This window comes from Salvelinus namaycush, unplaced genomic scaffold, assembly GCF_016432855.1.
Source record: "Salvelinus namaycush isolate Seneca unplaced genomic scaffold, SaNama_1.0 Scaffold4, whole genome shotgun sequence".
Taxonomy (NCBI): Eukaryota; Metazoa; Chordata; class Actinopteri; order Salmoniformes; family Salmonidae; genus Salvelinus; species Salvelinus namaycush.
This window is the reverse complement of record NW_024061007.1, coordinates 287,080-314,295: the sequence shown is the minus strand read 5'-3', so window position 1 is coordinate 314,295 and position 27,216 is coordinate 287,080. Positions and strand designations below refer to the sequence as shown.

General features: G+C 44.9%; 1 protein-coding gene across 1 annotated transcript; it reads left to right on the top strand.

Moving 5' to 3' along the window:
• Window positions 1-15,055: 15,055 nt before the first annotated feature.
• LOC120040993 (tripartite motif-containing protein 16-like) lies at window positions 15,056-26,894 on the top strand. Its single transcript, XM_038985958.1, has 6 exons — window positions 15,056-15,731; window positions 16,363-16,458; window positions 23,718-23,951; window positions 25,742-25,901; window positions 26,027-26,086; window positions 26,323-26,894. Exons 1-6 carry the CDS (start codon window positions 15,135-15,137, stop codon window positions 26,844-26,846), a joined length of 1,671 nt encoding a protein of 556 aa, XP_038841886.1. The 5' UTR covers window positions 15,056-15,134; the 3' UTR covers window positions 26,847-26,894.
• Window positions 26,895-27,216: the final 322 nt, after the last annotated feature.

Sequence of the window (27,216 nt, the reverse complement as noted above, 5' to 3'; positions counted from 1 at the left end):
TGGTGAGGGACAGGAATGATATACTGACCAGCAGGAGTGGACAGTGGAGGAAATGGTGAGGGACAGGAATGATATACTGACCAGCAGGAGTGGACAGTGGAGGAAATGGTGAGAGACAGGAATGATATACTGACCAGCAGGAGTGGACAGCGGAGGAAATGGTGAGGGACAGGAATGATATACTGACCAGCAGGAGTGGACAGTGGAGGAAATGGTGAGGGACAGGAATGATATACTGACCAGCAGGAGTGGACAGTGGAGGAAATGGTGAGGGACAGGAATGATATACTGACCAGCAGGAGTGGACGAAATGGTGAGGGACAGGAATGATATACTGACCAGCAGGAGTGGACAGTGGAGGAAATGGTGAGGGACAGGAATGATATACTGACCAGCAGGAGTGGACAGTGGAGGAAATGGTGAGGGACAGGAATGATATACTGACCAGCAGGAGTTGACAGTGGAGGAAATGGTGAGGGACAGGAATGATATACTGACCAGCAGGAGTGGACAGTGGAGGAAATGGTGAGGGACAGGAATGATATACTGACCAGCAGGAGTGGACAGTGGAGGAAATGGTGAGGGACAGGAATGATATACTGACCAGCAGGAGTGGACATTGGAGGAAATGGTGAGGGACAGGAATGATATACTGACCAGCAGGAGTGGACAGTGGAGGAAATTGTGAGGGACAGGAATGATATACTGACCAGCAGGAGTGGATAGTGGAGGAAATGGTGAGGGACAGGAATGATATACTGATCAGCAGGAGAGGACAGTGGAGGAAATGGTGAGGGACAGGAATGATATACTGATCAGCAGGAGAGGACAGTGGAGGAAATGGTGAGGGACAGGAATGATATACTGACCAGCAGGAGTGGACAGTGGAGGAAATGGTGAGGGACAGGAATGATATACTGACCAGTAGGAGTGGACAGTGGAGGAAATGGTGAGGGACAAGATTGATATACTGACCAGCAGGAGTGGACAGTGGAGGAAATGGTGAGGGACAGGAATTATATACTGACCAGCAGGAGTGGACAGTGGAGGAAATGGTGAGGGTCAGGAATGATATACTGACCAGCAGGAGAGGACAGTGGAGGAAATGGTGAGGGAGAGGAATGATATACTGACCAGCAGGAGTGGACAGTGGAGGAAATGGTGAGGGTCAGGAATGATATACTGACCAGCAGTAGTGGACAGTGGAGGAAATGGTGAGGGACAGGAATGATATACTGACCAGCAGGAGTGGACAGTGGAGGAAATGGTGAGGGACAGGAATGATATACTGACCAGCAGGAGTGGACAGTGGAGGAAATGGTGAGGGTCAGGAATGATATACTGACCAGCAGGAGAGGACAGTGGAGGAAATGGTGAGGGAGAGGAATGATATACTGACCAGCAGGAGTGGACAGTGGAGGAAATGGTGAGGGACAGGAATGATATACTGACCAGCAGGAGTGGACAGTGGAGGAAATGGTGAGGGTCAGGAATGATATACTGACCAGCAGGAGTGGACAGTGGAGGAAATGGTGAGGGTCAGGAGTTATATACTGACCAGCAGGAGTGGACAGTGGAGGAAATGGTGAGGGACAGGAATGATATACTGACCAGCAGGAGAGGACAGTGGAGGAAATGGTGAGGGACAGGAATGATATACTGACCAGAAGGAGTGGACAGTGGAGGAAATGGTGAGGGACAGGAATGATATACTGACCAGCAGGAGTGGACAGCGGAGGAAATGGTGAGGGTCAGGAATGATATACTGACCAGCAGGAGTGGACAGTTGAGGAAATGGTGAGGGTCAGGAATGATATACTGACCAGCAGGAGTGGACAGTGGAGGAAATGGTGAGGGTCAGGAATGATATACTGACCAGCAGGAGTGGACAGTGGAGGAAATGGTGAGGGACAGGAATGATATACTGACCAGCAGGAGTGGACAGCGGAGGAAATGGTGATGGTCAGGAATGATATACTGACCAGCAGGAGTGGACAGTGGAGGAAATGGTGAGGGACAGGAATGATATACTGACCAGTAGGAGTGGACAGTGGAGGAAATGGTGAGGGACAAGATTGATATACTGACCAGCAGGAGTGGACAGTGGAGGAAATGGTGAGGGTCAGGAATGATATACTGACCAGCAGGAGTGGACAGTGGAGGAAATGGTGAGGGTCAGGAATGATATACTGACCCGCAGGAGTGGACAGTGGAGGAAATGGTGAAGGACAGGAATGATATACTGACCAGTAGGAGTGGACAGTGGAGGAAATGGTGAGGGTCAGGAATGATATACTGACCAGCAGGAGTGGACAGTGGAGGAAATGGTGAGGGTCAGGAATGATATACTGACCAGCAGGAGTGGACAGCGGAGGAAATGGTGAGGGACAGGAATGATATACTGACCAGCAGGAGTGGACAGTGGAGGAAATGGTGAGGGACAGGAATTATATACTGACCAGCAGGAGTGGACAGTGGAGGAAATGGTGAGGGACAGGAATGATATACTGACCAGCAGGAGAGGACAGTGGAGGAAATGGTGAGGGAGAGGAATGATATACTGACCAGCAGGAGTGGACAGTGGAGGAAATGGTGAGGGTCAGGAATGATATACTGACCAGCAGTAGTGGACAGTGGAGGAAATGGTGAGGGACAGGAATGATATACTGACCAGCAGGAGTGGACAGTGGAGGAAATGGTGAGGGACAGGAATGATATACTGACCAGCAGGAGTGGACAGTGGAGGAAATGGTGAGGGTCAGGAATGATATACTGACCAGCAGGAGAGGACAGTGGAGGAAATGGTGAGGGAGAGGAATGATATACTGACCAGCAGGAGTGGACAGTGGAGGAAATGGTGAGGGACAGGAATGATATACTGACCAGCAGGAGTGGACAGTGGAGGAAATGGTGAGGGTCAGGAATGATATACTGACCAGCAGGAGTGGACAGTGGAGGAAATGGTGAGGGTCAGGAGTTATATACTGACCAGCAGGAGTGGACAGTGGAGGAAATGGTGAGGGACAGGAATGATATACTGACCAGCAGGAGAGGACAGTGGAGGAAATGGTGAGGGACAGGAATGATATACTGACCAGCAGGAGTGGACAGTGGAGGAAATGGTGAGGGACAGGAATGATATACTGACCAGCAGGAGTGGACAGTGGAGGAAATGGTGAGGGACAGGAATGATATACTGACCAGCAGGAGAGGACCGTAGAGGAAATGGTGAGGGACAGGAATGATATACTGACCAGCAGGAGAGGACAGTGGAGGAAATGGTGAGGGACAGGAATGATATACTGACCAGCAGGAGTGGACAGTGGAGGAAATGGTGAGGGACAGGAATGATATACTGACCAGCAGGAGTGGACAGTGGAGGAAATGGTGAGAGACAGGAATGATATACTGACCAGCAGGAGTGGACAGCGGAGGAAATGGTGAGGGACAGGAATGATATACTGACCAGCAGGAGTGGACAGTGGAGGAAATGGTGAGGGACAGGAATGATATACTGACCAGCAGGAGTGGACAGTGGAGGAAATGGTGAGGGACAGGAATGATATACTGACCAGCAGGAGTGGACGAAATGGTGAGGGACAGGAATGATATACTGACCAGCAGGAGTGGACAGTGGAGGAAATGGTGAGGGACAGGAATGATATACTGACCAGCAGGAGTGGACAGTGGAGGAAATGGTGAGGGACAGGAATGATATACTGACCAGCAGGAGTTGACAGTGGAGGAAATGGTGAGGGACAGGAATGATATACTGACCAGCAGGAGTGGACAGTGGAGGAAATGGTGAGGGACAGGAATGATATACTGACCAGCAGGAGTGGACAGTGGAGGAAATGGTGAGGGACAGGAATGATATACTGACCAGCAGGAGTGGACATTGGAGGAAATGGTGAGGGACAGAAATGATATACTGACCAGCAGGAGTGGACAGTGGAGGAAATGGTGAGGGACAGGAATGATATACTGACCAGCAGGAGTGGATAGTGGAGGAAATGGTGAGGGACAGGAATGATATACTGATCAGCAGGAGAGGACAGTGGAGGAAATGGTGAGGGACAGGAATGATATACTGATCAGCAGGAGAGGACAGTGGAGGAAATGGTGAGGGACAGGAATGATATACTGACCAGCAGGAGTGGACAGTGGAGGAAATGGTGAGTGACAGGAATGATATACTGACCAGCAGGAGTGGACAGTGGAGGAAATAGTGAGGGACAGGAATGATATACTGACCAGCAGGAGTGGACAGTGGAGGAAATGGTGAGGGACAGGAAGGATATACTGACCAGCAGGAGTGGACAGTGGAGGAAATGGTGAGGGACAGGAAGGATATACTGACCAGCAGGAGTGGACAGTGGAGGAAATGGTGAGGGACAGGAAGGATATACTGACCAGCAGGAGTGGACAGTGGAGGAAATGGTGAGGGACAGGAAGGATATACTGACCAGCAGGAGTGGACAGTGGAGGAAATGGTGAGGGACAGGAATGATATACTGACCCGCAGGAGTGGACAGTGGAGGAAATGGTGAGGGACAGGAATGATATACTGATCAGCAGGAGAGGACAGTGGAGGAAATGGTGAGGGACAGGAATGATATACTGACCAGCAGGAGTGGACAGTGGAGGAAATGGTGAGGGACAGGAATGATATACTGACCAGCAGGAGTGGACAGTGGAGGAAATGGTGAGGGACAGGAATGATATACTGTACCGCAGGAGAGGACAGTGGAGGAAATGGTGAGGGACAGGAATGATATATTGACCAGCAGGAGAGGACAGTGGAGGAAATGGTGAGGGACAGGAATAATATACTGACCAGCAGGAGTGGACAGTGGAGGAAATGGTGAGGGACAGGAATGATATACTGACCAGCAGGAGTGGACAGTGGAGGAAATGGTGAGGGATAGGAATGATATACTGACCAGCAGGAGTGGACAGTGGAGGAAATGGTGAGGGACAGGAATGATATACTGACCAGCAGGAGTGGACAGTGGATGAAATGGTGAGGGACAGGAATGATATACTGACCAGCAGGAGTGGACAGTGGAGGAAATGGTGAGGGACAGGAATGATATACTGACCAGCAGGTGTGGACAGTGGAGGAAATGGTGAGGGACAGGAATGATATACTGATCAGCAGGAGAGGACAGTGGAGGAAATGGTGAGGGACAGGAATGATATACTGACCAGCAGGAGTGGACAGTGGAGGAAATGGTGAGGGACAGGAATGATATACTGACCAGCAGGAGTGGACAGTGGAGGAAATGGTGAGGGACAGGAATGATATACTGTACCGCAGGAGAGGACAGTGGAGGAAATGGTGAGGGACAGGAATGATATATTGACCAGCAGGAGAGGACAGTGGAGGAAATGGTGAGGGACAGGAATAATATACTGACCAGCAGGAGTGGACAGTGGAGGAAATGGTGAGGGACAGGAATGATATACTGACCAGCAGGAGTGGACAGTGGAGGAAATGGTGAGGGACAGGAATGATATACTGACCAGCAGGAGTGGACAGTGGAGGAAATGGTGAGGGACAGGAATGATATACTGACCAGCAGGAGTGGACAGTGGATGAAATGGTGAGGGACAGGAATGATATACTGACCAGCAGGAGTGGACAGTGGAGGAAATGGTGAGGGACAGGAATGATATACTGACCAGCAGGTGTGGACAGTGGAGGAAATGGTGAGGGACAGGAATGATGTACTGACCAGCAGGAGTGGACAGTGGAGGAAATGGTGAGGGACAGGAATGATATACTTACCAGCAGGAGAGGACAGTGGAGGAAATGGTGAGGGACAGGAATGATATACTGACCAGCAGGAGTGGACAGTGGAGGAAATGGTGAGGGACAGGAATGACATACTGACCAGCAGGAGTGGACAGTGGAGGAAATGGTGAGGGACAGGAATTATATACTGACCAGCAGGAGTGGACAGTGGAGGAAATGGTGAGGGACAGGAATGACATAGTTGTAACGGCTGTCAATGTCGTTCTCCTCCTCAGACGAGGAGGAGCATGGATCGGACCAAGATGCGGAGTAGGAGGTATTCATGATTTTAATGGCAAACCAACAAACACTACAAATAAACAAAACAACAAACGTGACTAACCTGCAACAGTCCTGTGTGGCCCAAACGCTAACACAGGAACAAACACCCACAAAACACCAGTGAAACCCTGGCTGCCTTAGTATGACTCTCAATCAGAGACAAACGATACACACCTGTCTCTAATTGAGAATCATACCAGGCCGAACACAAAACCCAACATAGAAATAGAAAACATAGACTGCCCACCCAACACTCACGCCCTGACCAATAAAGACATACAAAACAAGAGAAAACAGGTCAGGAACGTGACAATACTGACCAGCAGGAGTGGACAGTGGAGGAAATGGTGAGGGACAGGAATGATATACTGACCAGCAGGAGTGGACAGTGGAGGAAATGGTGAGGGACAGGAATGATATACTGACCCGCAGGAGAGGACAGTGTAGGAAATGGTGAGGGACAGGAATGATATATTGACCAGCAGGAGAGGACAGTGGAGGAAATGGTGAGGGACAGGAATAATATACTGACCAGCAGGAGTGGACAGTGGAGGAAATGGTGAGGGACAGGAATGATATACTGACCAGCAGGAGTGGACAGTGGAGGAAATGGTGAGGGATAGGAATGATATACTGACCAGCAGGAGTGGACAGTGGAGGAAATGGTGAGGGACAGGAATGATATACTGACCAGCAGGAGTGGACAGTGGAGGAAATGGTGAGGGACAGGAATGATATACTGACCAGCAGGAGTGGACAGTGGAGGAAATGGTGAGGGTCAGGAATGATATACTGACCAGCAGGTGTGGACAGTGGAGGAAATGGTGAGGGACAGGAATGATATACTGACCAGCAGGAGTGGACAGTGGAGGAAATGGTGAGGGACAGGAATGATATACTGACCAGCAGGTGTGGACAGTGGAGGAAATGGTGAGGGACAGGAATGATATACTGACCAGCAGGTGTGGACAGTGGAGGAAATGGTGAGGGACAGGAATGATATACTGACCAGCAGGAGTGGACAGTGGAGGAAATGGTGAGGGACAGGAATGATATACTGACCAGCAGGAGTGGACAGTGGAGGAAATGGTGAGGGACAGGAATGATATACTGACCAGCAGGAGTGGACAGTGGAGGAAATGGTGAGGGACAGGAATGATATACTTACCAGCAGGAGAGGACAGTGGAGGAAATGGTGAGGGACAGGAATGATATACTGACCAGCAGGAGTGGACAGTGGAGGAAATGGTGAGGGACAGGAATGACATACTGACCAGCAGGAGTGGACAGTGGAGGAAATGGTGAGGGACAGGAATTATATACTGACCAGCAGCAGTGGACAGTGGAGGAAATGGTGAGGGACAGGAATGATATACTGACCAGCAGGAGTGGACAGTGGAGGAAATGGTGAGGGTCAGGAATGACATACGGCTGTCTGAAATAAAGCAGGCCATTGAGGAGTACGAAGACACCTTTGCCAACGTGTCGTCCATCAGCCTACCATCAATCTCCCTCCTTTTGAAGAGACACCAGGTATCTATATACACTATATACTGTATACTATTCAGTTTCAGGTACAGCACTATATACTGTATACTATTCAGGTACAGCACTATATACTGTATACTATTCAGGTACATCACTATATACTGTATACTATTCAGGTACAGCACTATATACTGTATACTATTCAGGTACATCACTATATACTGTATACTATTCAGGTTCAGGTACAGCACTATATACTGTATACTATTCAGGTACATCACTATATACTGTATACTATTCAGGTACATCACTATATACTGTATACTATTCAGGTTCAGGTACATCACTATATACTGTATACTATTCAGGTACATCACTATATACTGTATACTATTCAGGTACAGCACTATATACTGTATACTATTCAGGTACAGCACTATATACTGTATACTATTCAGGTTCAGCACTATATACTGTATACTATTCAGGTACATCACTATATACTGTATACTATTCAGGTTCAGCACTATATACTGTATACTATTCAGGTTCAGCACTATATACTGTATACTATTCAGGTACATCACTATATACTGTATACTATTCAGGTACAGCACTATATACTGTATACTATTCAGGTACATCACTATATACTGTATACTATTCAGGTACAGCACTATATACTGTATACTATTCAGGTACAGCACTATATACTGTATACTATTCAGGTACATCACTATATACTGTATACTATTCAGGTACAGCACTATATACTGTATACTATTCAGGTACAGCACTATATACTGTATACTATTCAGGTACATCACTATATACTGTATACTATTCAGGTACATCACTATATACTGTATACTATTCAGGTACACCACTATATACTGTATACTATTCAGGTACAGCACTATATACTGTATACTATTCAGGTTCAGGTACATCACTATATACTGTATACTATTCAGGTACATCACTATATACTGTATACTATTCAGGTACACCACTATATACTGTATACTATTCAGGTACATCACTATATACTGTATACTATTCAGGTACAGTACTATATACTGTATACTATTTAGGTACAGTACTATATACTGTAGGACTTGAAACTGAAATGTAAATCGTCATGAAGTGAAGACAAGGGGCTGAGAGACAAGGGGCTGAGAGACAAGGGGCTGAGAGACAAGGGGCTGAGCGACAAGGGGCTGAGCGACAAGGGGCTGAGAGACAAGGGGCTGAGAGACAAGGGGCTGAGAGACAAGTTACTTTGTCACATACAGTCAATGGACAGTGGTGTTCTTAGTGACTCAGAGTCACATACAGTCAATGGACAGTGGTGTTCTTAGTGACTCAGAGTCACATACAGTCAATGGACAGTGGTGTTCTTAGTGACTCAGAGTCACATACAGTCAATGGACAGTGGTGTTCTTAGTGACTCAGAGTCACATACAGTCAATGGACAGTGGTGTTCTTAGTGACTCAGAGTCACATACAGTCAATGGACAGTGGTGTTCTTAGTGACTCAGAGTCACATACAGTCAATGGACAGTGGTGTTCTTAGTGACAGAGTATGTAAAGTGGACTATGTTAGCAAAGGAAGAGCTACAGATAAACGGCCAACTGCAGAGGACAGCAGCACAGTAAAGGGAACCAGCGCTCCTGCAGCAACTGTGGAGGAGGACACAGACCTCACCAGGACCCAGCATGTAGAAAACAGTGTTACAACTGTGGAGGAGGACACAGACCTCACCAGGACCCAGCATGTAGAAAACAGTGTTACAACTGTGGAGGAGGACACAGACCTCACCAGGACCCAGCATGTAGAAAACAGTGTTACAACTGTGGAGGAGGACACAGACCTCACCAGGACCCAGCATATAGAAAACAGTGTTACAACTGTGGAGGAGAACACAGACCTCACCAGTACCCAGCATATAGAAAACAGTGTTAAAACTGTGGAGGAGAACACAGACCTCACCAGTACCCAGCATATAGAAAACAGTGTTACAACTGTGGAGGAGGACACAGACCTCACCAGTACCCAGCATATAGACAACAGTGTTACAACTGTGGAGGAGGACACAGACCTCACCAGTACCCAGCATATAGAAAACAGTGTTACAACTGTGGAGGAGAACACAGACCTCACCAGTACCCAGCATATAGACAACAGTGTTACAACTGTGGAGGAGAACACAGACCTCACCAGTACCCAGCATATAGAAAACAGTGTTACAACTGTGGAGGAGGACACAGACCTCACCAGTACCCAGCATATAGAAAACAGTGTTACAACTGTGGAGGAGGACACAGACCTCACCAGTACCCAGCATATAGAAAACAGTGTTACAACTGTGGAGGAGAACACAGACCTCACCAGTACCCAGCATATAGAAAACAGTGTTACAACTGTGGAGGAGGACACAGACCTCACCAGTACCCAGCATATAGACAACAGTGTTACAACTGTGGAGGAGACCACAGACAGTGAGGGGTCCTTGGGTGACCTCTTTGTGGGAACAGTCACACTTACAGGACCAGAGGAGGACTGGACTGCTACCTACAAGACTAATGGAACTGACATTGTGTTCAAACGTGACCCTGGATCACAGGTCAACATCATTCCAGAGACTGAATCGTTACGGTTACAGGTAAAACCAGTGGGGAACACAACACAAAGGAGAAGACTGAAAGATTACAGTGGTGAAGCAGTTGTCACTTCAGGGACATGAACATTGGTGCTGGAGGGAGATGAGACATCTCACAAGGTTCAGGTTGTCATAGTAAAGGGAGGAAAAACAGCCATCATTGGGTTAAAGTCATGTGACTTACTGGGTCTAGTGAAACGGGTTCATATGGTGAAATGACTCATGTTGAGGATGCAGATGCTGATGTTTTTCAGGGACGAGGAAAACTCAAGGTGCAGCACAACATGGAGTTACAACAGACAGATAGACCAGGGATCCATGTACCTAGAAAGATCTCATTATCACTAAGAGACCAGCTAAAAGCAGAGATACTGTAGACCAGGGATCCATGTACCTAGAAAGGTCTCATTATCACTAAGTGACCAGCTAAAAGCAGAGATACTGTAGACCAGGGATCCATGTACATAGAAAGGTCTCATTATCACTAAGAGACCAGCTAAAAGCAGAGATACTGTAGACCAGGGATCCACGTACCTAGAAAGGTCTCATTATCACTAAGAGACCAGTTAAAAGCAGAGATACTGTAGACCAGGGATCCATGTACCTAGAAAGGTCTCATTATCACTAAGAGACTAGTTAAAAGCAGGGCTCTCCAGAGGGTGGTGCGTTCAGCCCAACACATCACTTCCTCAAAGAAGTGGAACAATGCCTCCAGGACATCTACAACACCCCGTGTCACAGGAAGGCCAAGAAGGTCATCAAGGACCTCAGCCGCCCGAGCCACAGCCTGTTTACCCTGCTACCATCCAGAAGGCGAGGTCAGTACAGGTGCATCAAAGCTGGGACTGAGAGACAAAAAAACATATTCTATTTCAAGGCCATCAGACTGTGAAACAGTCACCACTAGCTAGCCCCGCCCTGTACCCTGTCCTGAACTTTAGTCACTGTTACTAGACGGCTACCACCCGGTTACTCTACCCTGTCCTGAACTTTAGTCACTGTCACTAGACGGCTACCACCCGGTTACTCTACCCTGTCCTGAACTTTAGTCACTGTCACTAGACGGCTACCACCCGGTTACTCTACCCTGTCCTGAACTTTATTCACTGTCACTAGACGGCTACCACCCGGTTACTCTACCCTGTCCTGAACTTTAGTCACTGTCACTAGACGGCTACCACCCGGTTACTCTACCCTGTCCTGAACTTTATTCACTGTTACTAGACGGCTACCACCCGGTTACTCTACCCTGTCCTGAACTTTATTCACTGTCACTAGACGGCTACCACCCGGTTACTCTACCCTGTCCTGAACTTTAGTCACTGTCACTAGACGGCTACCACCCGGTTACTCTACCCTGTCCTGAACTTTAGTCACCTTAGAGGCTGCTGCCCTGTGTACATAGTCATGGAATCACTGGTCACTTTAATAATGTGTACTGTTTTACCCACTTCATATGTATATACTGTATTCTAGTCAAGGCCTGTCCTATTTAACTACTACTGTCCACTTCATATGTATATACTGTATTCTAGTCAAGGCCTATCCTATTTAACTACTACTGTCCACTCTGTATGTATATACTGTATTCTAGTCAAGGCCTATCCTATTTAACTACGACTGTCCACTTCATATGTATATACTGTATTCTAGTCAAGGCCTGTCCTATTTAACTACTACTGTCCACTTCATATGTATATACTGTATTCTAGTCATGGTTCATCCTATATAACTACTACTGTCCACTTCATATGTATATACTGTATTCTAGTCCTGGTTCATCCTATTTAACTACTACTGTCCACTTCATATGTATATACTGTATTCTAGTCAAGGCCTGTCCTATTTAACTACTACTGTCCACTTCATATGTATATACTGTATTCTAGTCAAGGCCTGTCCTATATAACTACTACTGTCCACTTCATATGTATATACTGTATTCTAGTCAAGGCCTGTCCTATTTAACTACTACTGTCCACTTCATATGTATATACTGTATTCTAGTCAAGGCCTGTCCTATTTAACTACTACTGTCCACTTCATATGTATATACTGTATTCTAGTCAAGGCCTATCCTATTTAACTACTACTGTCCACTTCATATGTATATACTGTATTCTAGTCAAGGCCTGTCCTATTTAACTACTACTGTCCACTTCATATGTATATACTGTATTCTAGTCAAGGCCTATCCTATTTAACTACTACTGTACATATACTATTCTTCAGATATACTACAGATGTACTCCAAATTGTCTCTGCATCACATCACAGTATATATATATATATCAATGTTTGTCCTAATATTTTCTTTTACTTTTTAGATTTGCCCTCTGTGAGCTCGATAATACTGCACTGTTGGAGCCAGGAACACAAGCAATGTTAGATATTACTGCACTGTTGGAGCCAGGAACACAAGCAATGTTAGATATTACTGCACTGTTGGAGCCAGGAACACAAGCATTGTTAGATATTACTGCACTGTTGGAGCTAGGAACACAAGCAATGTTACATATTACTGCACTGTTGGAGCCAGGAACACAAGCAATGTTAGATATTACTGCACTGTTGGAGCCAGGAACACAAGCATTGTTAGATATTGCTGCACTGTTGGAGCCAGGAACACAAGCAATGTTACATATTACTGCACTGTTGGAGCCAGGAACACAAGCATTTAGTTAGATACTACTGCACTGTTGGAGCCAGGAACACAAGCATTGTTAGATATTACTGTCCTGTTGGTGCCAGGAACACAAGCATTGTTAGATATTACTGCACTGTTGGAGCCAGGAACACAAGCATTGTTAGATATTACTGCACTGTTGGAGCCAGGAACACAAGCATTGTTAGATATTACTGCACTGTTTGAGCCAGGAACACGCGCATTGTTAGATATTACTGCACTGTTGGAGCCAGGAACACAAACAATGTTAGATATTACTGCACTGTTGGAGCCAGGAACACAATCAATGTTAGATATTACTGCACTGTTGGAGCCAGGAACACAAGCAATGTTAGATATTACTGCACTGTTGGAGCTAGAAACACAAGCATTGTTAGATATTACTGCACTGTTGGAGCCAGGAACACAAGCATTGTTAGATATTACTGCACTGTTGGAGCCAGGAACACAAGCAATGTTAGATATTACTGCACTGTTGGAGCCAGGAACACAAGCAATGTTAGATATTACTGCACTGTTGGAGCCAGGAACACAAGCATTGTTAGATATTACTGCACTGTTGGAGCCAGGAACACAAGCATTGTTAGATATTACTGCACTGTTGGAGCCAGGAACACAAACAATGTTAGATATTACTGCACTGTTGGAGCCAGGAACACAATCAATGTTAGATATTACTGCACTGTTGGAGCCAGGAACACAAGCAATGTTAGATATTACTGCACTGTTGGAGCTAGAAACACAAGCATTGTTAGATATTACTGCACTGTTGGAGCCAGGAACACAAGCATTGTTAGATATTACTGCACTGTTGGAGCCAGGAACACAAGCAATGTTAGATATTACTGCACTGTTGGAGCCAGGAACACAAGCAATGTTAGATATTACTGCACTGTTGGAGCCAGGAACACAAGCATTGTTAGATATTACTGCACTGTTGGAGCCAGGAACACAAGCATTGTTAGATATTACTGCACTGTTGGAGCCAGGAACACAAGCATTTCACTACACCTGCAATAACATCTGATAAATATGTGTATATTAACCATATACCACACCTTCTCAGTCCTTATCCGTGGTGCTGTATATTAACCATATACCACACATCCTCAGTCCTTATCCGTGGTGCTGTATATTAACCATATACCACACCTCCTCAGTCCTTATCCGTGGTGCTGTATATTAACCATATACCACACCTCCTCAGTCCTTATCCGTGGTGCTGTATATTAACCATATACCACACCTCCTCAGTCCTTATCCGTGGTACTGTATATTAACCATATACCACACCTCCTCAGTCCTTATCCGTGGTACTGTATATTAACCATATACCACACCTCCTCAGTCCTTATCCGTGGTGCTGTATATTAACCATATACCACACCTCCTCAGTCCTTATCCGTGGTGCTGTATATTAACCATATACCACACCTCCTCAGTCCTTATCCGTGGTGCTGTATATTAACCATATAACACACCTGCTCAGTCCTTATCTGTGGTGCTGTATATTAACCATATACCACACCTCAGTCCTTATCCGTGGTACTGTATATTAACCATATACCACACCTCCTCAGTCCTTATCCGTGGTGCTGTATATTAACCATATACCACACCTCCTCAGTCCTTATCCGTGGTGCTGTATATTAACCATATACCACACCTCCTCAGTCCTTATCTGTGGTACTGTATATTAACCATATACCACACCTCCTCAGGCCTTATCCGTGGTGCTGTATATTAACCATATACCACACCTCCTCAGTCCTTATCCGTGGTGCTGTATATTAACCATATACCACACCTCCTCAGTCCTTATCCGTGGTGCTGTATATTAACCATATACCACACCTCCTCAGGCCTTATTGATTAATTACAACACATAGGTGGATTATAAGGCATTATAAAGGTCATTAAAATAATGATACAGACGTAATTCATAGAAACTGTTACCCTTCAGATATTCTAACAACTCACATTTTAAGATTCATTATGTCATTTGTTCCATGTTAAGGGCTCTAACCTTGGAACACAACTATTTGTCTCCCTCTTGCTGTTCATGCAGTTCCTCTCTCTCTTCCTCCATTCCTCTAACCCCTCCCTCCTTCTAACCCCAGCCCTCTGGCAGAACCCTCCCACAAACTCTCTTCTGAGGAAACAAAACTGATCTGAGTCTCTGTGTCGTCTGTCTGTGTGAGAGTGAACAACCGTCCAAATGGCTCAACAGGGAGTTCTGCTGGACCAGGACCAGTTCTGTTGTTCTGTCTGTCTGGATCTACTGAAGGAGCCGGTCACTACTGCCTGTGGACACAGTTACTGTAGGAGCTGTATTGAGGGCTGCTGGGATCAGGATGTTCTGAAAGGGGTCTATAGCTGTCCTCAGTGCAGAGAGACCTTCACTCCAAGGCCAACTCTGAGGAAAAATAACATGTTGGCTGAGCTGGTGGAGAAACTGAGGAAGACAGGACTCCAGGCTGCTCCCCCTCCTGCTCTGTGCTATGCTGGACCTGGAGATGTGGCATGTGATTTCTGCACTGGGACCAGAAAGCAGAAAGCCCTCATGTCCTGTCTGCCGTGTCTGGCCTCTTACTGTGAGACTCACCTCCAACCTCACTATGAATTTCCTGGTTTCAAGAAGCACAAGCTGGTCAAAGCCACCGCACAACTACAGGAGAAGATCTGCTCTCATCATGACAAACTGCTGGAGGTTTACTGTCGTACCGATCAGCAGTGTATCTGTCTGATGTGTACAATGGATGAACATAAAGGCCATGATACAGTGTCAGCTGCAGCAGAGAGGACTGAGAAACAGGTAAGACCAGAACAACAGGGGCGGCAGGTAGCCTAGTGGTTAGAGTGTAGAGGTGGCAGGTAGCCTAGCATTAGGCAAGTAACCGAAAGGTTGCAAGATTGAATCCCGAGCTGACAAGGTAAAAATCTGTCGTTCTGCCCCTGAACAAGGCAGTTAACCTGCTGTTCCTAGGCTGTCATTGTAAATAAGAATTTGCTCTTAACTGACTTACCTATTAAAAACTTGTTGGTGACTGTCTGATAAACAAAGAATTAAAGATACAGTAGGAACTAAATCTATTTGAATATGAGAGAATTCAAATGAAATGGATACACAAATATGAACACAAACCTTGAGTATATAGATATGTTAACCCAGATTCTCCAAATGTATCACCATTTTCTAAAGTCAAACCACTATTATCATTCTGAATGGCCTTTTTATGAGTCCAAAGTTCAGTCTCAACCCCTTGATACATGTAGGCCCACCATAAAAACTATAATCATTCACATAGCAACATACTATCATAATGTAAAGGGACTTCCTCTGGATTGTAGACCTTCCTCTCTATGGGTCCTATGTCACATTACTATCCTATTGATCTACTGGACTAATAAAGCTTGATAGCTCATTGAAGAGTGATTCTCCACAGAGGCAGCTGGGGATGAGTCAGCAGAAGGTCCAGCAGAGATTCCAGGAGAGAGAGAAGGAGCTGAAGGAGCTCCAACAGGCTGTGGAGTCTTTCAAGGTGAGTATTGTTGACCAGAGGAGACACCATTTCACTTCTGTCCTCCAATCAGAGAGAGGGAGAGAGGGACCCCTATCCAATCCCACTGTTGAGAACAGGCTGTCTTGACCCCTTTCAGAGAATAGACTGTTTAATGTAACTGACGGGATATGAACCCAGGTCTACCGTGGGGGAAACCAACATCTTGACCGTTACACCAAGAGGACATTCCCTATTGGACCGACACTGATTTAGAAGTAGCAGGCGGGGCTACCTCATCACATAACCATGAGTAACCATGACTGACTCATGTCCCCTATACATTAACATGGAGCTCTCTCTCTATTCAATTCAAATATCTTTATTGGCATGGGAAATATAGCTTTACTATGCCAGAGCAAGTGAAGTAGATAATAAACAATCATGAATGAACAGTAAACATTAAACAACATTTATTTTCAAAAGAATAGAGACAATTCAAATGTTATAATTCAAGTGCAAACAGAGTGAGTCGTGCGCCAGACTGAGTTCTGGAGGTGAAATGGAAATGAATGAGGGAGAGTTAAGTGAGGTAGAAGGTGTGGTGAAGAGTTCAGAACCAGAGAAGTATTTGGTCATACGAGATTTGACTTCAGAAGAGTTACAGGGTGTGTTGAGTGGTGGTGTCCCGTCCTCCCAGTTCGTTGGCATGGTGCAGGAGCAGATAGGGTCAAAGTAGTGGAATGGGGTAGTGTGTTTTTAATGACTGTGGAGTTAGTTGGCATGGGGCAGGAGCAGATAGGGTCAAAGTAGTGGAATGGGGTAGTGGGTTTTTAATGAGTGTAGAGTTAGTTGGCATGGGGCAGGAGCAGATAGGGTCAAAGTAGTGGAATGGGATAGTGGGTTTTTAATGAGTGTAGGGTTAGTTGTCATGGTGCAGGAGCAGATAGGGTCAAAGTAGTGGAATGGGGTAGTGGGTTTTTAATGAGTGTAGGGTTAGTTGGCATGGGGCAGGAGCAGATAGGGTCAAAGTAGTGGAATGGGGTAGTGGGTTTTTAATGAGTGTAGGGTTAGTTGGCATGGTGCAGGAGCAGATAGTGTCAAAGTAGTGGAATGGGGTAGTGGGTTTTTAATGACTGTAGGGTTAGTTGGCATGGTGCAGGAGCAGATAGGGTCAAAGTAGTGGAATGGGGTAGTGGGTTTTTAATGAGTGTAGGGTTAGTTGGCATGGTGCAGGAGCAGATAGGGTCAAAGTAGTGGAATGGGGTAGTGGGTTTTTAATGAGTGTAGGGTTAGTTGGCATGGTGCAGGAGCAGACAGGGTCAAAGTAGTGGAATGGGGTAGTGGGTTTTTAATGAGTGTAGGGTTAGTTGGCATGGTGCAGGAGCAGATAGGGTCAAAGTAGTGGAATGGGGTAGTGGGTTTTTAATCAGTGTAGGGTTAGTTGGCATGGTGCAGGAGCAGATAGGGTCAAAGTAGTGGAATGGGGTAGTGGGTTTTTAATGAGTGTAGGGTTAGTTGGAATGGTGTTACTTAGTATTATCATAATTTCCCCTTTTCCCATTTTGTGTCACAAAGTAAAATAGATGTATATTATTGTCCAGTTGGGGGCGGTAATGCAACATATTTTTATTTTTATTTATTTATTTAACCTTTATTTAACCAGGAAGGGCTCATTGAGATTTAAAATCTCTTTTTCAAGAGCGTCCTGGCCAAGATAGGCAGCACCAAGTCATTACAAAAATTACAGACAGACAACATGAAAAACTACAAGTAATCTAGTAAAAACCATTAAATTCACAAGAGTATAACAAAATAAAAAACAGCACATTAAAAACATTGACAGGTCAGGGAATCAGCCTCAAAATCCTTCATCAGTGATTTAAAAACACCAATCGGGACAAGTTCTTCCAGTTTAAAATGATTTTGTAAGGTGTTCCAAGACGATGGCGCAGAGTACATAAAAGACCTTTTACCAAATTCAGTTCGGACATTTGGAACAGTTAGCAGGATAAAGTCTAGCGAACGAAGAGAGTACCCACCACATTTCTGAACAATAAAAATGCCCAAATAAAAAGGTAGTAAACCCAAAATGGCTTTGTAAATAAAAGTATACCAGTGACTGAGCCTACGAGTGACTAAAGAAGGCCAGCCAACCCTGGTATACAAAGTGCAGTGGTGCGTAAAGGTTTTGCAGTTTAAAATAAATCTCAAAGTGCCATGGTAAAGAGTGTCAATTGATCTCAAACACTGAGCGGAAGCATTCATATATAAAATATCCCCATAGTCTAGTAAAGGCATAAATGTAGCTGATACTAGCCTCCTTCTGGCTTCAAAAGAAAAACAGGCCTTATTCCTAAAATAAAAACCCAATTTCAGCTTCAATTTTTTTGTAAGTTGTTGAATATGCAATTTAAAAGAGAGGCCATCATCAATTAGAATTCCAAGATATTTATATGAGGTTACAACCTCAATCTCCTTGCCCTGACAGGTAGTAATAGGTGAAAGGTTCAGAGGTCTATTTCTTGCATTAGAAAACACCATTAGTTTAGTTTTTTCAGTATTGAGGATAAGCTTCAATTGACACAAGGTATGTTGAACAGTATAAAAAGCAGTTTGCAAGTTCTGGAAAGCTTTTGTAAGAGATGAGGCACAACAGTAAATAACAGTATCATCAGCATAAAAATGAAGTTGTGCATTTTGGACATTTTTGTCTAAATCATTTATATAAATAGTGAATAAGAGAGGACCAAGTACAGAGCCTTGGGGCACACCATTCAGGACAGACAATTTAACAGACATAAGCCCATCAAATTGAGTGCACTGAGTTCTATCAGACAGATAGTTAGCAAACCATGCAACTGCATGCTCCGAAAGACCTACACTCAACAATCTCTGCCTTAGTATAGCATGATCAACTGTATCAAAAGCCTTAGAGAGATCAATAAAAAGTGAGACACAGTGCTGTTTTTTGTCAAGGGCTTCAGTGATATCATTTAAAACCTTCATGGCTGCTGTAATTGTGCTATGCTTCTTCCTGAAGCCCGATTGGTACATTGATAAAATAGAGTTAGTAAATAAAAACTCTTTTAGCTGTTCACTTACAAGGGTTTCAAGTATTTTCACCAGGGGTGACAGCTTTGAGATTGGCCTATAATTATTTAAAAGAGTTGGATCTCCCCCTTTTAAAAGTGGTAGGACAAATGCTGATTTCCAGATCTTTGGAATTTCATTACATTCCAGGGTTAGATTGAACAGATATGTAAGTGGTTCAGCTATGAAATCAGCTGCCAGATTTAAAAAGCAGGGATCCAAAAGATCAGGACCTGCAGGCTTTCTTTGATCTAAGGATTTCAGGGCTTTATGTACCACCTGAACTGAGAATGGCAAAAAGCTAAAAGTTTGACCGGCTCTTACTGGTTCATCCACACAGGGTTGTACAGAGACAGAGGACACTGGTTCATCCACACAGGGTTGTACAGAGACAGAGGACACTGAATCAAACAACCTACCAGATGATACAAAGTGCTCATTGAAACAATTCAGCATTTCAGTTTTGTCATATATAGCAACAGAGTCCTTCAAAACACATGACGGTAATTCATTAACATTACTGTGACCAGACATAGACTTTATAGCATTCCAAAACTTTCTAGGGTCATTCAGGTTATCAGTGGTAACAGACATAAAATATTCAGACTTGGCCTTCCTGAGAAGAAAAGAACACTTGTTTCGTAACTGCCTAAAAATAAGCCAATCAGCATCAGAACAAGATGTCCTTGCTTTAGCCCAGGCTAGATTACGGTCGTGAATAATACAAGACAAATCAGAAGAAAACCATGGATTATCCCGCCCTTTAACCCTGAACCTGCGGAATGGGGCATGTTTGTTTACTATTTGGAAAAAACCATCATGAAAGAATATCCAGGCAGTTTCCACATCAGGGATAAGCTCAATCTTGCTCCAGTCAAAATAAAACAAATCATGAAAGAAAGCCTGCTCATTAAAACACTTCAAATTTCTCTTACGAATAAAACGTGGGTTTGTCTTAGGAACCTTAGTATTTCTAACAGCAACAACAGCACAATGGTCACTTAAATCATTACAAAAAACACCAACCGCAGAATATTTATGTGGAACATTTGTCAATATCAAATCAATCAGGGTAGATTTATCTGGGCATTTAAGATTTGGGCGAGTGGGTGAGTTTATCAACTGGGTAAGATTCATAGAATTACAAAACATTTTTAAATCATCAGACACCGGCTTTAACCAACACCAGTTGAGATCACCAATCAAGATCATTTCACTGTAAAGAAGTTTAGACATAAGGTGCGTCAAAGAAGAAAGTGCATCACCGAGAGCAGAGGGAGGTCTATAACAGCCAATCACAGTTATAGAGAGGCCCTTTGAAACCTCAATATTCAAAGCAAGAAATTCCAACTGTTTACAAATAGTTTCAGACTTTGCCACACTTACATGGAATTTAGATTTTACATATATAGCCACACCCCCACCTTTCTTAACCCGATCAGTGCGATAAACATTGTAACCACTTATACAAATATCCTTATCAAAAATAGACTTGCTGAGCCAGGTTTCAGAAAACACAATTACATCAGCATCAGTTGATTTAGCCCAAATCCTAACCCCATCAATTTTTGACAACAGGCTGCGTACATTTAAATGAAAAATACCTAAACCAGATCTTGATTTAAAATCAGAGGGGGTTTGGAGACATTGCATTTCAGGGCCAGGGTTAGGTTGCACGTTACCTGATATCAACAGAAGAATAACTAGGCACCTCTGTTTAATAACCTTGCACGGCTTCTCTTTTTTAAGAGACCTACTGCAAGCGAATTCTACAAGTGAGTTTCCAGACAATACAAAACAGTCATTTAAAACCATTAGACTTTGGTAGTGACACAAATTCGTACTGTTCACATCATGCCACAAATGCATCGGCACTTGGACGAGTGGACCGAGTAAAAAAGAGCGAGTTCCTGCAGACAAAATGTCTAATGAACGGGAGAGCACATTGTCAGATGTACTCACCCTGCGACAATGTTCGTTTTCTCCAGAGTTCAGTAAAGTCAGTGCACAAACCAAGACCACGTAAATTGTAATTTTCTCTGACAAAAAATAAGAGGCCAACGAAGGTAAGGGGAGAGAGGGACAGCGTGTATGTGAGTCAATGTGAGTGTTTGCGCGTGTGAGTAGATTGGGTGTTGAGGGCGATAGAGAGAACGGGTTGAGCTGCCACTGACAGCCAGGCGAAGAGCAAAAAGGAGCAGCTTGGACAAGACACTCCGCGGACGAACGAGGAACTCAGGCCAGCCAGAGATAGGGTTACTTTGGTAAACTTCAAGTAATGAAGTGCCGAGTTGAGGAGGACCCGTGATCTTTACACCAGCAAAAATGAAATAGTTTGCACTACACAACAACGAAGTTACGCAACCATAAATAAATAGACTATTAGTAGGTTAAAATGTACTAGTCACAGACAAACGACTTGACATGCTGCCATCTTGGATGTTGGATGCCAACCACCGTTAAACTCCAAAGAAGAAGAAACGTTATATTATGTCTATGTACAGTGTTGTAACGATTTCTCTCTCTCTCTCATTCCATCACTTTCGTGGTAGTTGGTTGTGTGGGTCTCTGGTTATGAATGGGATGCTGACAGACAATCGTTGATGGATATTTATAGAGCTCTGATCAGGACAACAATTGATTACAGGTGTATAGTTTATGGAACAGCAGCAAAGACTTGTCTTCAGAAGCTGGACAGAATCCAGTATATAGCTTTAAGGATATGTACTGGTGCATTTAAATCAACATCTGTATGTGTCTTACTAGTGGAGGCAGGTGAGATGCCTTTGGATATACGGCGTAATAAATTGTCATTAGCTTATTGGGTTGAAAGGCTGTGAGGTTGAGCATCCCACTGCTACTGTTCTAGATGACTGTTGGGAATATACTAGTAGACAAGGCAGTGGTTTTGGTTGGACAGTTGTAGGTATCAATGTTATTATGGAGAATTGAGAGAATGGCTGTAGTAGTGAGATTCTGCTGGGTCCCAGCACATTCAGGTGTGGAAGGAAATTAAATTGTAGACCAGTTAGCTAAAAGAGCTTTGAAACAAGATATAATATATATTAATGTTCCACTGGGTAGAGGTGAGGCCAAATGTAAGATCAGAGACATTTTGATAGATGTGAGGCAGAAGAGATGAGACTCTGAGAACAAGGGACGTCATTTATATGTCCTCTAAAGGTCGGTGGACCAAGGATCAAAGGTCAGATTAGGAAGGAAGAGGTGGTGTTTACTCGATTGTGTTTAGGACATTGTACATTGAACTGGTCCTTACATCTGGTTGGCAGCATGTGAATGGTTTGTGTCTGGAGGGTATGGTCAATGAAACGGTGGAGCATGTGTTGTTATATTGTTGTAAGGACGTTGAAGAGAGGGAAAGATTGAAGTGTAGGGTCATTGAGGTTGGATGGGGTTGGGGGGGTTTGGAAGGGATTTGGGGGATGGGGGAGGGTCTATTATAAGTTAGTAGGACTCTTTTTTATTTTCTCAGAAGTTCTGAGTTAGGTAGGAGGATTTAGAAATGGTGTAAACTGTGATTGAACACACTCCAGCACAGTAGGTGGCGCCATGCACCTTTAACGTTGGTTTGTGGACCGCCATTATATCATAGAAGAAGAAGTTGGTCTGTGAGGGTTTTGTGGTTCCTGAGGAGGGCTACTATTCTTTTTTATTTTGGTTTTCAAGTATTTTCTGAATTTATTAAAGCCAAAGCTAAAGCTACCCTAAACAATTCAATATATCAGTCAATATATTTTCTCTGTGATTTGTTGTTTTCCCGTCAACCGTTCCATCGCATCTTAACCGTGTTACCGGGCGGGCACTAGGACCCGGGGGAGGCTGCTGCTGCAGCGGCTGCTGCACCGCTAGTGACGTCAGTCCTACTTGTAGCTCATTGTGGTCAACGTCAGCTGTGGCTCGAGACTGCTAGCTAACGGTTAACGGAGAGGAAAAGACTCTGACAGGACACATTCATGTAGATAGGCTATGATGGCAATTTGTGGTAAGTTACAATAGAGAGAGAGACTTTTCACTACTATAGACTTTGGTCAGAATCAAAGCTTTGTTAACCAATACGTTTTTATGTGAGGCTGCCGGTAAGTTACAGTGTAACAGACGTTGTGAGCTAGCTAACTCTCTGTCTATGTATGTCTCTCTCTCTCTCTCTCTCTCTCTCTCTCTCTCTCTGTCTCTCTCTCTCTCTCCAGCGCTCTGCACAGGCAGCAGTGGAGGACAGTGATCAGATCTTTACTGAGCTGATCCGCTCCATTGAGAGAAGGAGCTCTAAGGTGAAGGAGCTGATCAGAGCCCAAGAGAAGGCTCATGTGAGTCAAGCTGAAGGACTCCTGGAGCAACTGAAGCAGGAGATAGCTGAGCTGAGGAAGAGAAGCACTGAGCTGGAGCAGCTCTCACACACAGAGGATCACATCCATTTCCTCCAGGTAACTAAACTGTCTTGTTACATGTGATATGAAATTAACTTCATGTGAAACTATTCATCTACATCATTATGTTGTCCTGTCTGTCTCTCTGTCCCTCTCTCTCTCTCTCTCTGCACGTCCCTCTCTCTCTCTCTCTGTACGTCCCTCTCTCTCTCTCTGTCCGTCCCTCTCTCTCTGTCCGTCCCTCTTTCTCTCTCTGTTCGTCCCTCTCTCTCTCTCTCTCTCTCTCTGTCCGTCCCTCTCTCTCTCTCTCTCTCTCTCTGTCCGTCCCTCTCTGTCCGTCCGTCCCACTCTCTCTCTGTCTGTCCCTCTCTCTCTCCCTTTGTCCGTCCCTCTCTCCCACTGTCCGTCCCTCTCTCCCACTGTCTGTCCCTCACTCCCACCGTCCGTCCCTCTCTCTCCCTCTGTCCTTCCCCCCTCTGTCTCTGTCCGTCTCTGTCCCTCCCCCTCTTTGTCCTTCTCTGTCCCTCTCTCTCTCTGTCCCTCTCTCTCTCTGTCCCTCTCTCTCTCTCTGTCCCTCTCTCTCTCTGTCCCTCTCTCTGATCCTCTCTCTCTTGCTCTGTCCGTCTCTCTCCCTCTCTGCCCCTCTTTCTCTCTGTCCCCCTTTCTCTCTGTCTCTCTCTCGCTCTGTCCCTCTCTCTCTGTCTCTCTCTCCCTTTGTCCCTCTCTCTCTTTGTCCCTCTCTCTCTCTCTCTCTCTCTCTCTCTGTCTCTCTCTCTCTGTCCCTCTCTCTCTGTCCTTCTCTCTCTTTCTGTCCCTCTCTCTCTCTCTCTCTGTCCCTCTCTCTCTCTATCCATCTCTCTCTCTGTCCCTCTCTCTCCCTCTCTCTCTCTTGCTCTGTCTCTCTCTCTCTCTTGCTCTGTCCCTCTCTCTCTCTTGCTCTGTCCCTCTCTCTCTGTCTCCGTCTCTCTCTCTCGGTCTCTCCCTCTGTCCCTCGCTCTGTCCCTCACTCTCCCTCTGTCCCTCTCTCTCCCTCTGTCCCTCTCTCTCTTGCTCTGTCCCTCTCTCCCTCTGTCTCTCGCTCTGTCCCTCGCTCTCCCTCTGTCCCTCGCTCTCCCTCTGTCCCTCACTCTCTCTCTGTCCCTCTCTCTCTCTCGGTCTCTCCCTCTATCCCTTGCTCTGTCCTTCGCTCTCCCTCTGTCCCTCACTCTCCCTCTGTCCCTCACTCTCCCTCTGTCCCTCTCTATCTCTCTCTTGCTCTGTCCCTCTCTCTCTCTGTCTGTCTCTCTCCCTCTGTCTCTCTCTCTGTCCCTCTCTCTCTCTTTCTATCTGTCTCTGTGTCTCTCTCTCTCTCGCTCTGTGTCTCTCTCTGTGTGTCTCTCTCTCTCTCTCTCTGTCTCTCTCTCTCTCTCCAGAGTTATCAGTCTCTCTCTATGTCCCTCTCTCTGTCTCTCTCAATTCAATTCAATTCAAGGGGCTTTATTGGCATGGGAAACATGTGTTAACATTTTCAATGCAAGTGAGGTAGACAATATACAAAAGTGAAACAAACAATACAAATTAACAGTAAACATTACACATACAGAAGTTTCAAAACAATAAAGACATTACAAATGTCTTATTATATATATATACAGTGTTGTAACAATGTACAAATGGTTAAAGCACACAAGTTAAAATAGATAAACATAAATATGGGTTGTATTTACAATGGTGTTTGTTCTTCACTGGTTGCCCTTTTCTTGTGTGTCTCTCTCTCTGTCTCTCTCTCTCTCTCTCTGTCCCTCTCTCTCTCTCTGTCTCTCTCTCTCTCTCTCTGTCCCTCTCTCTCTCTCTCTCTCTCTCTCCAGAGTTATCAGTCTCTCTCCAGTATCAGTGTATCTTCAGACTTACCCAGCATCGTTGTCCGTCCTCTTCAGTACTTTGGAGATGTGAGTAAGACTGTGTCTGAACTGAGAGAGAAACTAGAAGACTTCCTTAAAGCAGAATGGACCAAGATCTCCACTACAGGTGTGTTGAAAACAATAAGAACATCAACTTTAGACCATTGAAAGTTCCCTACTAGTCATATACATGTGGAATATGGTCTGATGATAACATTCCCTCTCTCTGTCAATGTGTTTGTGTGTCTGTAGTGAATATAGTGGATGTTGTACTGCCTCCAGAGCCCAAGACCAGAGAACAGTTGTTACAATGTGAGTCTCTTTATTGTGAAGTAACTAACAGTCTCTTTTTACTGACACTCCTAACAATCCCTCTAGAAATATATAGCAATAGTAGATCTAATCAAAGACTGGGTATCTATCTGACTGCTCATATTTCTCTGATTTGATCTCTGCTGTGCTCTAATCAAAGACAGGGTAGATACAGTATCTGACTTAACTTATTGTTCTGACTCCCCTCATTGGTCTCTGCTCTGCTCTTCTCCCAGATTCCTGTCAGCTCACACTGGACCCAAACACAGCACACACACGCCTGTCTCTGTCTAAAGGGAACAGAAAGGTGACCTATACAGACCAAGTCCAACCATATCCTGATCATCCAGACAGATTCACCAACTACTGTCAGTTTCTGTGTAGAGAGGGTCTGTCTGGACGCTGTTACTGGGAGGTGGAGTGGACTGGTTATGTTGTTACAGCAGTCTCATATAAAGACATCAGCAGAACAGAGAAAGGTAATATAGGGACAGATAGTGCATTTGGATACAATAACAAGTCCTGGAGTTTACTGAGTTCTAGTGATGGTTATTGTTTCAGACACAATAATGTTGAGACTAAAGTATCAGGCCCTCAGTCCTCCAGAGTAGGAGTGTACCTGGATCACAAGGCAGGTACTCTGTCCTTCTACAGTGTCTCTGACACAATGACCCTCCTCCACAGAGTCCAGACCACATTCACTCAGCCCCTCTATCCTGGATTTCATCTCAATGGTACTGCTGAGCTGGTTAAACTGTAGTAGGGTCCACATAGATACTAGTCATGCTGGTGTAGTCTATAGCTGAGCTGGTTAAACTGTAGTAGGGTCCACATAGATACTAGTCATACTGGTGTAGTCTATAGCTGAGCTGTTTAAACTGTAGTAGGGTCCACATAGATACTAGTCATGCTGGTGTAGTCTATAGCTGAGCTGGTTAAACTGTAGTAGGGTCCACATAGATACTAGTCATGCTGGTGTAGTCTATAGCTGAGCTGGTTAAACTGTAGTAGGGTCCACATAGATACTAGTCATGCTGGTGTAGTCTATAGCTGAGCTGGTTAAACTGTAGTAGGGTCCACATAGATACTAGTCTTGCTGGTGTAGTCTATAGCTGAGCTGGTTAAACTGT